Here is a 12,617-nt window from a genome sequence, read left to right on the forward strand (position 1 = left end):
ACCTGGGTATTGCTCTACATTTAGCCAACGCAGCAACAAATCAATGCAGTGTATGGTGGTTGGATTCACTTGGGGTACGTTTGCAATACAACTGATATTAGAAGAAGGAAATGAATTGTGCTGCTGATGAAATTGTACCTCCTCCTGCCTCAGAAGTCCTCAAATGTTGCCTAAAAGTAAAGTAATTGACCCAGCTGTTTACACTACCCTGGCAGCAGAGAGCTCTGGGTGTATTTATAGTGAGAGCACTGTCGGGACAGCATGAATTATTAATGGATCCTGATGCAGATTTATCTGTGACCTCTAGGCCACCTGGGTGCGAAACACACACACACACACACACACACACACACACACACACACACACACACACACACACACACACGCACCCACATACACACACACACACATTCACAAACTAAATCAGTGTTTGTCTTTGTGGACTGTGGCTCTGTGGATGGGTTCTCAGTGATGTCAGATGACAGTGTGTACAGTCCAGTGACCCTCAGTAAATCCCAGTGTAGCCATTTGCAAGCTTCCGGTTGGTCGATCAGATGTCTTTCGCCCACTGTGATTGGTCCTCAGGGATAAATTATTCAAAGCTCTGAAGCATTCAGCAAGGTACAGCACATACTTACAAGTACATACAGTAGACCTAAACTACACACACACACATACATACGTCAATAAGAGATCAGTCTGTTTTTTTATGCTTCTTTCTAGCTTCTGCGTAGACGTTCAATCTGCTGACATACAGGAGAAAATTTCCCTCAGGAACTGGATTCAAATGAGTTTAGTGTTGCCTCCATTTTGTTGCAAAAGTCATGATCAAAAAACATGTAAACTGATCCTTGGCCTCATGTGTTTGCTCCCTCTCTCCTGTTTCCTGGCTCAGAGGCGGTACTTTCTCAGCAGGTCAGCCTGCCACATGTACTTCCTCTCGGGGAACCTCTCTGGGATCTTGATCTTGCGGAAGTCTTGAATGCACTTTTCCAGCTCCTCCTCGACCGTCAGCTTCTCTTTCGCTGGCCTTTTCTTGCAGGTGCTGGTGTCGCGGGAGCTCGCCGTGAGCGTGCGCAGCAAGTCACTCTTACGCCGCTGTTCGGACTGCTGGAGCATGGCGACGGGGCCCTTTTTCAGTGGCCTGTCCAGGGTTTGGACATTGGCGTGGGGGTGTGATTGGCGACTAACCGGGCCACAGATGACTGTTCCCTGGGGTGAGCTGGCCTCTGACTGGCTCTCAGAGCTCGAGGTGGAGAGGTCGTTAAAGGAAGTGCCACTCTCGCCTTCGCCGTCACCCTTATGGTTCTTGCAGCAGCAATCACATGGAGGGGAGGACCAACGTGATGGACCGCCTGGAAAGAGAGAAAAGCAAAGAGGGAGCTAACATTAGATCCTATGCAGAGCTATTTTTCCCACCTTTTCTTTCCTTCTGGGCAAATCATCATGAAGAGAAAAATGAGACGGTGGCACAAAGAGAGGCACAAATTAGTCAGACAGGAGAAGAAAGGCAAAGTAAGAAGCACTGAAGACAGACAAAGACCAAAATTCAGCTAATGCCAAATGACTATCACCTAGAACAAAGTGACATGACATCAGGGACAACTGGCTTGCTTCCAGTCTAATCATAGAAGTGAGCTGGCTGCCTGTGTGACAGGCCGGTATTGTTCAGAAAACTACCCTCATAGATCCACACTGTCACATGAAACAAGTAGAGGAGCTTGAACCTTTTGCAAACATGCAATGAAAATTTTTGAAGATAAACATGCTCTGCGTGTATTTACAGTAAGGCACTGAAGATAAGGGTATTTGGACTTAACGAAAGACTGTGGTACAAATAGAAGTTTTTAAACATGTACGAGGAAAACTGATTGTAGTATTGTTACAGACCGGCAATGTGTGTTTATATGGGTATATTTGTGTGGTGCAGTTCCTAGCTACATACAGTCATTTAGATTAAATGGTTATAAGTAAGGTAGACTCTGAAAAACCTGACTCTGACCTGCAAATCACCAAATGAGTTGGCAAACAAACAGACTCACATTAGCAGTATTTAAATACCTGATTTTACAACCTTTTTGTTCTTTCAATCTTTTGAAGTGTTTTCCATCATCGGCTAAAAGGTTTTGAAATTCTATGCAATGCTTGGAATTGCCGTGGCACAGTTCAGAGGAGAGTTTCTGTTGAGCTGCTTTCCCTCAATAGTACAGTAAACAGCTCGCTTGAGTATCACAACTATTTCACACCACGACCTGGAGCTTAATTTTCTCAGTGGTGATGAGGTCGAGGCAGCTGCCCAGTAGTTGTGGGTCTTGGCCAATGATGAGACAAAAGCAGTGATCCATAATCATTGCTGAAAGGAATCAATTGCCCAGCCTAACCTCTGTGAGTGTACAGTGGGCTGAAAGATTCAGGGGAACCAGAGTGGCTGGCACCACACCTCTCACTGCAGGAAACAGCCATTTATTTTTCATGCTAACCTCCTGAATAATTGAAGGGGTATCTGTTGCTGATGGACTCCTCTCTGTTTAGTGAGGGAGAGAGATCCAAATCCTTAAGGCAAGTGCACACATGCAATGCTGCCCCCACTTCTGATTACCGGCCCCTCACCATCTACACTAACACACACACACACACACACACACACACACACACACACACACACACACACACACAGCTTTTCATGCATCTTTCTTTTCCTCAAGTTCAGTTGTAGCATCGTTTCTTTTTATGTGCCGCTGAGCATTTCAATTCAAACAAGATAGTATGAGACTATAAATAACACTGCTTAAAATAAGTGCCCCCCTGCTTTTAATTCCCTTTGTCCTCAGCAGCATATTTGGCTTGTTTATAGAGAGGCTGCAGAGCAGAAATCGATTCATTCAACCAATATTTGTTCCTCCGTGTACCACTGAGGAACAGCTACCATGTATCACAACTACATTTATGTGAGTGTAAATAGAAGAAATATTTCTTGGAAGGCTTTGACACTCATTCCCACTGTTAGTCTAAATGGCAAGAGCACTAATATTCAGTCCAGTACGTAAATATACACAGACAAATGCACACACCCACATAGACTGCTGAACTACTGTATGTTAAATAAACATCACCCATCAAAGGCAGTGACAGAAATGGAACACAACATCCTTTGTCGCTCATACCAGCTCTGGCTCTCTTTAATTACCACTGGCATTTAAAGCTTTCACATGCACCAACACATTTCTATGCACACATACACAGGTCTCAGATATAAACACGAAATAAAATGTGCTCATAGTTGCAGAGTTGCAGACAGGATAGAGAATGTAACCCCATGATAGGTGCAATGGTGTCTCCCAACCTTTGTTTAGGGACACAAGTTAATTTATGTCACTCTGAGTTAATAGGGCGCCCTCTGATCGATGAGATGTAGACTCATGATTTGTGGTTTGAAAAATGGCCTGAGACTCTGGTGAATTGTTAAATCTACCAGTGGCCAATCTGCCTGTCCAAATAAAATTAACATGATTGGATGGCTGAAGCTGCAGTAACGAATGTCCTAAAGAACCTTGCTAAATGTGTGTATATGTATGTGTGTGTGCGTGCGTGTGTGTGTGTGTGTGTGTGTGTGTGTGTGCGTGTGTGCGTGTGTGCGTGTGTGCGTGTGTGCGTGTGTGTGTGTGTGTGCATGCACGTGTGCGGCATTGCATCTGTATATTTGATTTATGATATTCTGATTAAGCTTTGGTGTTTAGTAATTACATCAACCTCCGTTTAGCTCTTCACACTCCCAAGTCTTGTCAGTGACATGCTGCTTTAATGTACAGGTATTGCGAGTGGCTATTAGCCACGCTACCTCTAAAGACTACCAGGGAGGGATCTGATGTATCATTTTGACCAGTTGGATTTCCTGTCAAACCTTTAGCTTCATGACAAATAGGCTGGCAAATAATTCAATTGAGGACACTATTTACAGGGACTTTAACATCCAAGCACTGTTAACGGAGATTGGTATAATAACTCACTGAGTGGTGTCTCTAGCCCCATCTGCACAGTGATACTATAATTATGTTCCTAAAAGGATATTTCAGTATGCTGTGTTGATGCTTCATAGCACATCGAGTTATTTTAGTAGTAAAACCAATTTCCCCTGCTAATTGAAGTGGAAAAAAAGTGTAAATGGTGTTGACCTGCATTTTCTCATTGATATTTACTGTACACTGTATGATTATAATGTCCTGCTAATAGAGTTTAAAATTAAACAACCGTTTTATGTTATGTTATTTCAGGTTTTTTTTTTTTCGTTTTCTATCTACCTGAAATAATTTGTATCTACCTGTCAAATCACTGCAGCTACTTCATTATTCTGAATCACACATTAACTGTAACATTGTAAAAATTTGATCCCAGTCCAGTGAAAAGGCTTTAAAGTTCAGGCTGTGTTCATACATAACTTCTCAGGTAATACTGTAACCATGCCACTAATTTCATTTTGAAATAAACAACACACTATTTTCCGGTGTTGGTCCAATGCAGCAATTAAGGCTCAAAGCATTTGCCTCAAAGTTGATAAATCAGACACCTCCGGTCCAATTTTGCCAATTTTGCCAATTTTGCTTAACTATAGTGAATGATGCATCTTGGCAGTGTGTGCTGGAGCGTCAAAATTTACACTGACGGAGGTGCCATAATTAAAGGTCAAGGTTTCAGAGTTTGAAAGGCTATAGTAGCTACCTCAAACGGTCTGATTTTAATTATACTGGGGAAGAATGATGCGTCTTGTTAATGAGCGGCCCAAAGGATGCTTGCATCCATCACTCAGATGGACATTTGTAATTGAAAGTTTGCTTGTTCTTCTGCACCTGAAGTCATTTAAACTGCAGGAATTGTGATAAATTTCCCTGCATCATGCCTGAGCAATCCATTTAATGGGGCAGTGTCTTGTCCATCTACTATTTAAGTCAGTGGTTTGGTGCAATATGTTGGTGGCTGTGCTGTATAACAGGTAGTGTTAGAGAGCTTAATTTCCTCCTGTGAAAAAAGTATACATTATTATAAGAAAAGCACAGATTTTTGTTATAGACGAGGTGTTTTAGCTCTCTAAACGCCATGGATTTGACAGTTTCTCTGTATGACGGATGAACGATTCTCTTGAATGATCCACTCACTTAGAAAAATAACCTAAGGTTCATTCCTCATACCATTCAGGAGATGTCTTGGGGAGAGGGCATCCCCCTCGTTCCTGTCAATCACGCCCACATGCATGTCAGCATTTTTGGAAAGATGTAGAATAAATCACAGGACGTGAGGAAGAGCTACACTTACTGCAGCATAAATGTGTCTGAATTTGAACTGAATACTATTTTGAATGAATTATGGCACCTGTAATATTTTAAAGTATAAAACCTTGGCACCCACTCATTGCTAACTCAATCAGTATGAATCTTGTTTAGTAAATAATTGGAAGGATAAAACTTCAGTCCACTGACAAGACAGGAAAATACCTGAAAAGATGAGCTGAGGAGAATTTCTTTCCCAATTTCTGGTGTTGATGTCTTCACATGTTACTCTTAATAATTCTCAATCTCTTGCTTGCATTATGTTATTGATTTTTTTTTTCTTTTTTTTTGGACAGCACAGTGGAGACGGGCATGATCCCACGCCACATTCATGGTACTCTGCACTTCTTAAGGGCTGAGTTTTTATGTCTTTTCTCCGTTTCATCAGCTGCTACATTTGCCCAGCCGCCTCTTGCTATTATAAACTCACTGAATAATATATTGGTTAATTTATCAAATAAATGAAAATACCAACAAGCAAGTAAACAGCTTACATGTTGTACAGTAACAAGAATACTGCCGGCAAACATATTTTTAGATGACAGCTAACAAACTATTTAAACTAGAATGTACGTAGCTATGTATTGTACAGTAGTTTGTGCTGGAGCAGACTGCAGCCTGGAGGTTGGAGAATTGGGCATGTGATTAGAAGGTAGCCGATTCAAACCGGGACCTTCAGGATAAAACTGTGCAAGGAAGTGAATCAGGAGCGCTTGCCTTGAGCTTTGAGCAAGGCACTTAATCTGCAAACTGCTCCAGGGACCAACTGAAAAGACTTAAGTTGTGCTGAGCAGCTCTTGTGTGAGATCGTGTTTACTGTGTAAATTAGACACAAGCATTACTGTAAATCGAAATGGCATTTTAACTCATCAGACCTACAGCACCCTAGATAAACAAGGATTCGGGCTTAAAGCTGGAGTGCGGGAACGTCTGTCACATTCAAGCCCTTGCCATGAGTTCACACATTGCTGATTAAGCCCATCACCGCCTGGTCAGTCTCTCTGTATTTCGGAGTATACCGAAGTTTTAAATCCAACGACATTTCCGCGCATTACCGCGCACCGGTAGTGTTGTGTTTTATGTCAACCAGCAATGACTGGTTTGCCAGAGCTGAAGAGGGAAGTAACAGTAGCGACGGAGACAGAGAAGGCTTCGGCAACAAGGAGTATGATGGAGCCTTTGGCAGAAAAACCTAGGATGTGTCCAAGAATAGTTTTCTGATGCTCCAGATAAAAGAGAAATTCAGTGTTTAAAGGAAGGATTATAGTCTAAAGATGACAAACATGGATTACCATTGGTGTGGCTTTTCCTCGGCGGAAATGAGCGTTTGTGTAATTACTCTCACTGCCAGAAGGGGGAAGACAAAAGCTCCGCACAGCAGGGTTAACGAGTAAATAGGTCTGCTGTATTTTTTTAAATTAATATATTATTATAACATAATGTTCTTTACTTGTGTTTCGTTGTATTTTAATTTTATGCCTATTATGCAAATTAAGCAACAAAAGTGGTGGAAAAAAATAAGTCACTTTGTTCCTGAAAACTCAGAATATAATTTGTGTGTTCCCATGCTGCTCAGTCTCTCTCAGTATGTGTGTGCATTTCTGCACAATGTAATATGTGTGTAAATGTATACGTTATCTGTGCGAAGGCCTAGTATACAGATGGATGTGTGGCATCTTGCGCTCACATGTGAGGATAAGGTCATGCTTTCCTTCAGGGTTGAGCGCATGTTTGTGTAGGTGTGTGTTTGTGTGTAACTTGAGAATGTACATGCACATACATGTAACATGTGAGGTGATGCACCATATGTGAGAGCCTGATGTAGGTCAGTTTGTGTGCCATACTGCTGCAGCCTCCTTTCCTCCATATACATTAGGGATGTTGTAGTGCGGTTTGTGTGTGTGTGTGTGAGAGAGAGAGAGAGAGAGGTATGCATTGACAGAGTGAGTGTGTGTGTGTGTGCATGCCTGTGGTCATCCCTCAGTGTCTAAGTGACATTGGCCTTGGAACTATTATCTGTATGCCTTTGGGCAGAGAAAGGGAGGCTGGTGTCAGGTGGGGTTCCCATTCATGTCATCAGAGGTGTCAGACTGTCGGCCGTGCCTCTGGCCAGCATCACTCAGCACACACACCCTCGCTTCGTGCGTGTGTATGTGTTACGTTATACTGTATGTGCAGCAGTTGATCTGTGTTGTTTCTCTTCTAGGGCAGCGGGCAGGAGGTCTGACCGTAGTCCCATGACTGTCACATGCCATTACACACACAAACGCACAAACGCACACAAACAGACAATGCTTCCTGACAGGTGCTCCTGGCTCTGATGTATTGATCTCAGCAGGGACCTCAACAGCTTGTGTTAGCTCTGGTCAGTAAAAAGAACTGGCTGACTTACACTACACTCACAATTAATTTGAATAAACGCACACAATGCACACACACACACACACACGCACGCACGCACGCACGCACGCACGCACGCATATTGCAGATTTCATATCCATCGTCCATCTGTCATGTCATTTCCTCACATCAGCTGTTATTTAAAAGTCTGTCATTTCCCTCTATGAGCAGTTGTGTACCATATCATCTGATATATAGACTACATGTAGACAGTTTCATCCTGTGTCAATATTTATGATGGTCATACACAGTACAGGTCTTTGTATTCCAAAGCAAAAGACTGACACTATATGCCTCAACAGCAACACATTTCTTGTCATATGTGTTGGCTGATTCTGGCATTCTGTGCATCGCACTCACTACATACACCTGTAGAATTTGATAAGGGTTGTAGAATTTGATAAGGTCTGCTTTATCACCCTGATTTTGGACTGGCAGGCGAGACTTCCTCTCGGGCTGAGTACATATTTTGCCTCCTTTTGCTAAGATTGGCAGAACACAACCACTGACCTCACCCTGACCATACTATCTATCAACTTAACCGTTTCTCTTGTGAAGCTTGTCAACAGCAGTACACCCCTTTAGACTGTACATATGTATATTTTTTTGCTATTTCTATGATATTACCAATTATGTTGTTTTTGCTGTTGTTGTCTCGTATTATACTCTACTTCCATATCTGTAGTGTATTGTAGTTTTATGATAATGAGGATTAGCTGTAATTGCACATGTAAAAGCCCAAATAGAGTTGAAAATTAGCTATAGCTATAAAAACGCCCGGTGCAACACATCAGTTTTATGCTTTGTTTTTAGAATTCTGTTAAATTACATTCTCCCTATTGAATAAATAAATAAACTATAAGAAAAAAAGAAAAAGAAAAAAAAAACTATGAATGAAAGCACTGACTCAAAACATTGGCAAATCAACAGCTGAGTGTGTATCTTTAATTTTCTTATCTTCCTCCATCCCCATTTTAGATGAAACACTGCTGAATTTGTAAAATCAAAGAGAGCAGAGAACCAAAAAGCACAAACAAAAAATTACTTTCAAATGTCTCTAAGCAACTCATGCAGCATTCAGCGCTTTTGTTCCCAAAATATTGCATGGCGAGTCCAAACAGACTCACATATTTACCTCATTATGTTGGCTTATTCTGGGAGAAAAAAAATAATTATGTTTTCTTCTTGAGTAGAGCCGCAAGCAAAACAAAGGATACAACGGCTGGAGTGTTTGGTGGTCATACAAACATGAATGGACCTTTGACTGGCACTTGAATCAGCAACTAAACACATGCAGAACATTCATTATTTTCCTTTCAGTCCTCTATTTCAGTTCTTTTTTTTTCTTTCTTTTCCCTGTACCATCTCTGTTTTCTATCTGCACTTTTCAACCCTCCCTCTTCCTCTGCCCTTCTGCGTCTCTCCCTTACCATTCCTCTTCTAATGCCTGTATCGATGGGTTGGCGCATCAGTGGAAGTGTATGGACGATTGCCCTCTGATTGATTTCTGTCATACAGCCTCTCAGCACTGGGAGGCTGTTCACTTGAGATAAATGATGTTGGCACAACAAAAGCAAATAAACCTCTTCTATCTATCACTCCCTTTCCCACCCCTGCGCTGCTGTCTGCGTCTCTCTGCTCTCATGTCTCGCTCCCTACCTCTTCTCTTCCTGCCTTCTCGTCTCTGCCTCAGTCTTTCTCTCTCAGATTAAGGTTTCTGCTCTCCATTATTTATTTTCCATGTTTCCTATCATGCGCCTTTTTCATTTTATTCTCTCTGTCACTCCTTCTTATTTCCTTCATATCAGCAAGTCAACAGCCCCGGACAGAAGATTTCATGTGTAAGATTCACAAAGAATATCATAGTCAAATCAGTACTGATCAGATAACAGATCAGCTCATTAATTTTTTTTTGGAAATGATGCAAATTAGCTTCAGGATCTCACATTATGGCCGGAGTACAGCTCTAGATGGAACCTGAAGATAAGCTCAATGATTGGAAGGAGTTTAATTGAGTCATTTCAGCATTTGCCTTGATTTTGTGTTTGATTTTGTGATGAAGTGTTGCAATTAACTTTTTTTCTGTACCCACCGTCCCTCAACCTGCCTTCTAATTTAGTTCTATTCAGTTAGGCTATTCATTTCATTTCCTTTCCATTTACCTCAGAAACATTTGAACTTGTTGCATTACAGTTAATTTTGTTTGAGAAAAAGTAAATCAAACTCAAAATGCCTTGTGGCATTACACTTTTTGTGATGGATATCTTCCAGTATGACAGTTGAACACTGGTGCAAAATGGATGAATCATCAAAAACCGATTCTGTGAAATGATGGTGTGTCAGATTGTAATTTCTGCTACTTATTTTTCTTCCTTTAACATCTACCATCTAGTATCGTATATTAAACCAAACAGAGTAGAGTTTGTTGGATTTTTTTGTTGTTTCTGTTTCTTTGTTATATTTTAGATTAGTTTTTAAATGCGAAGCAGCTTATGGAACCTGGTTGTAACTCACTGAAAAAGTCACTCATCTGCCTTTAGCACGCTCTATTAAGGGATTTTCAGTCATTGTTAAATAATTTTTACACATCCCAACCTGCACTACTTAGAGGATAGGAAGGTATCAGCAGGAGCAGTTTCGACCTGCAGTTACTGACATGTCGATGTCGCGACCTAGAGGCAAAGAAAGTTTAAGACTCTGGACACTGGACCATAAAGCAAGTCATCCTACCTAGCTAGCACAAAAGTGTCTGTGCAAATGGTTTATTCTATCAGTACACAACAGGTATGTAAACAGTTTTAATACCCAAGTTCACCCAAGTCTCAAGACTGCAGCTGTGATATTGACTGGGCCTGGGTTTGGATGCTTCTTATCAATAATACTTTAATAATATTTCCTCTTTTCGCTCGAGTTTTGATCAGACTATAGTACATAAAGTCTTTGTTAAAGGGTGTCATGACAACATAATACCACAAGCATAAAGTATAAGCCACAAGCCTTTCTGTATAAGCCCCTGTGTCAGTACTGCATAAGCCTTAAATCGTACAGTTACATTACAATACACTTTCTGTTCTATTTTACAATCCGAAGACCAATGGCTTTGATCGACAACCAACAGTTTAAAACTGAATTTCTAATGGATCTCAAACCTACATGTGCTGTTACTGCAGTCCCAAGGAAAGTTGAGATTATATGACTGAGGGTTTAGACTACCCTAGCAAAAACAAAGTGAGAGATAGAGAAAGAATTTGTTCCTCCCTTGAGCATCAGACCGATGTGCAGCGCCATAGAGAATCAATCAGAAAAGACGGAGAATGAGACACTGGCTGTACTCTGTGTGATTTTCTGGGCATATGAGTCTATTTTCTGGTTCAGAGCTGATATCGCTGCCATAAAATGGATGTTACTTTAGTTCAAAAGCTCAGACAATCTCTCTTTTCGGGCCCACAAAAACAGTCTTCTTTTAATTGTTAGCTGAGTTGCTCTTAGCGCTAAGGCACAACCTGATGTCTTCATAGGTTAAATGTTATAAAAATGTGATAATGTGTTTATCCCTACAAGGAGATTTTTTTTTTTCTTCCTCTATGGAAGGGGTCAAAAGAACAGCAATTAAAGTTGGCAGTGATTCAGCGTCTTGCCCAAGGACACTTCAGCATGACAGATGCTGTTCCAATCGGCAGTCTGAACCTGCAGGACCTTGCTTTACATCCCGGCTCTCTTGTTTTTAGCTGCGGGAAGAAGCTCGGTTGGTCAGATATTGATTCAACTGTCCCTGCCCCTGGGAATAAGTTCTGGACAAAGATGTCAGCTGTCAAATGAAAATTCAGCATATTCAAGAGCACAAGAGGCTTGTATTCCTAAGCAGATCGCTGGTTGGAGCTATATTTGCAAGGTTGGCATAATAGATAACAAGAATGAAGCACCACCCACCCCCCGCCCGCCCACCCACCCTTCTCCCGCTCTTCTCCTTCTTGTCTTTCTCTTGATGCAGCATAATTAGTCCCTTGCAAGGCAGCGTGAAATGATGTGTTTGACTGTTCAGCTTCTTAAACCAGCCACAGCCTTTTTTTTTTTTGCTGGCATTTTCTCACAGCTGTATTTAAAGCCGGTGCGCCTCGGAGAGTGTGTTTCTGCACTCACACTTGTTTTGTTTTTTGTCTCTGAGTGAAAATGCTTCCCCTTCTTCCCCACAAGCAGGTGTTACATTTTGCTTTAGAGTGACACTATGTAGTGACAATGAGTTTCCATTTCCAGCAGCACATTTATTTCCCTCTTACTTTTCTGCCTACTGATTTCCTCCCCTCTTCTTCTCTCTGTAGTTAGAGTAATCTCAAACAGTATTTTTTAAAAATGTATATAACACATACCAATACATGTATAATCCACCATATGCTACAGAAGCACACTGGCAGCCTTTCCTCAGAGATTACAAGAGGTACTATAACAAATTGGCACAACTTCCCCAAACAAATGTGATACCACTGACACTGGCTTTCATTCTTGTTTCATTTCTTATGTGTAAGAGAGTGTTAGTAGTTGTAAAGGGAGGTAGAGATCAGTACAATGCAAAGTAGCAGGAAGAGGAAAAAAATACGTATGAAGAGTTAGTAATTTTTCTAAGGATGGTGGAAAGTTTTACATAGTTTCAACATGAAGAAAAATAACCAATTAATATCTGACATAGTCCAGTAGTGCCCTGTCCTCACATGCACTGAAACTAATTGTAACAATGGGGACTTGGGTAGTTTGAAACACTTAAGATTAGCTGTGCAGGCTCAGTGAAACTTTCCTCTTGAAGACCAGTCCTACTGATTACTAATCATGCCTTCTTTCCGAATGTTCAAAAACTCTCATTTTCTTTTAACAGGCACCAGCCTCTGTTAGCATTCATTAATA

At 41.2% G+C, this 12,617-nt stretch overlaps 1 protein-coding gene across 1 annotated transcript in view; it reads right to left on the minus strand.

The window, feature by feature from the left end:
* Positions 1-891: 891 nt before the first annotated feature.
* The window catches only part of kctd16 (potassium channel tetramerization domain containing 16), a 73,058-nt gene continuing 61,332 nt past the window's right edge, over positions 892-12,617 (minus strand). The window contains exon 2 of the mRNA XM_022738994.1: positions 892-1,355. Coding sequence (XP_022594715.1) covers positions 892-1,355 — 464 coding nt within the window. The remainder of the gene's footprint in view (positions 1,356-12,617) is intronic.

The sequence above is a fragment of the Seriola dumerili genome, unplaced genomic scaffold (assembly GCF_002260705.1).
Source record: "Seriola dumerili isolate Sdu_G_001 unplaced genomic scaffold, Sdu_1.0 BDQW01000040.1, whole genome shotgun sequence".
Taxonomy (NCBI): domain Eukaryota; kingdom Metazoa; phylum Chordata; class Actinopteri; order Carangiformes; family Carangidae; genus Seriola; species Seriola dumerili.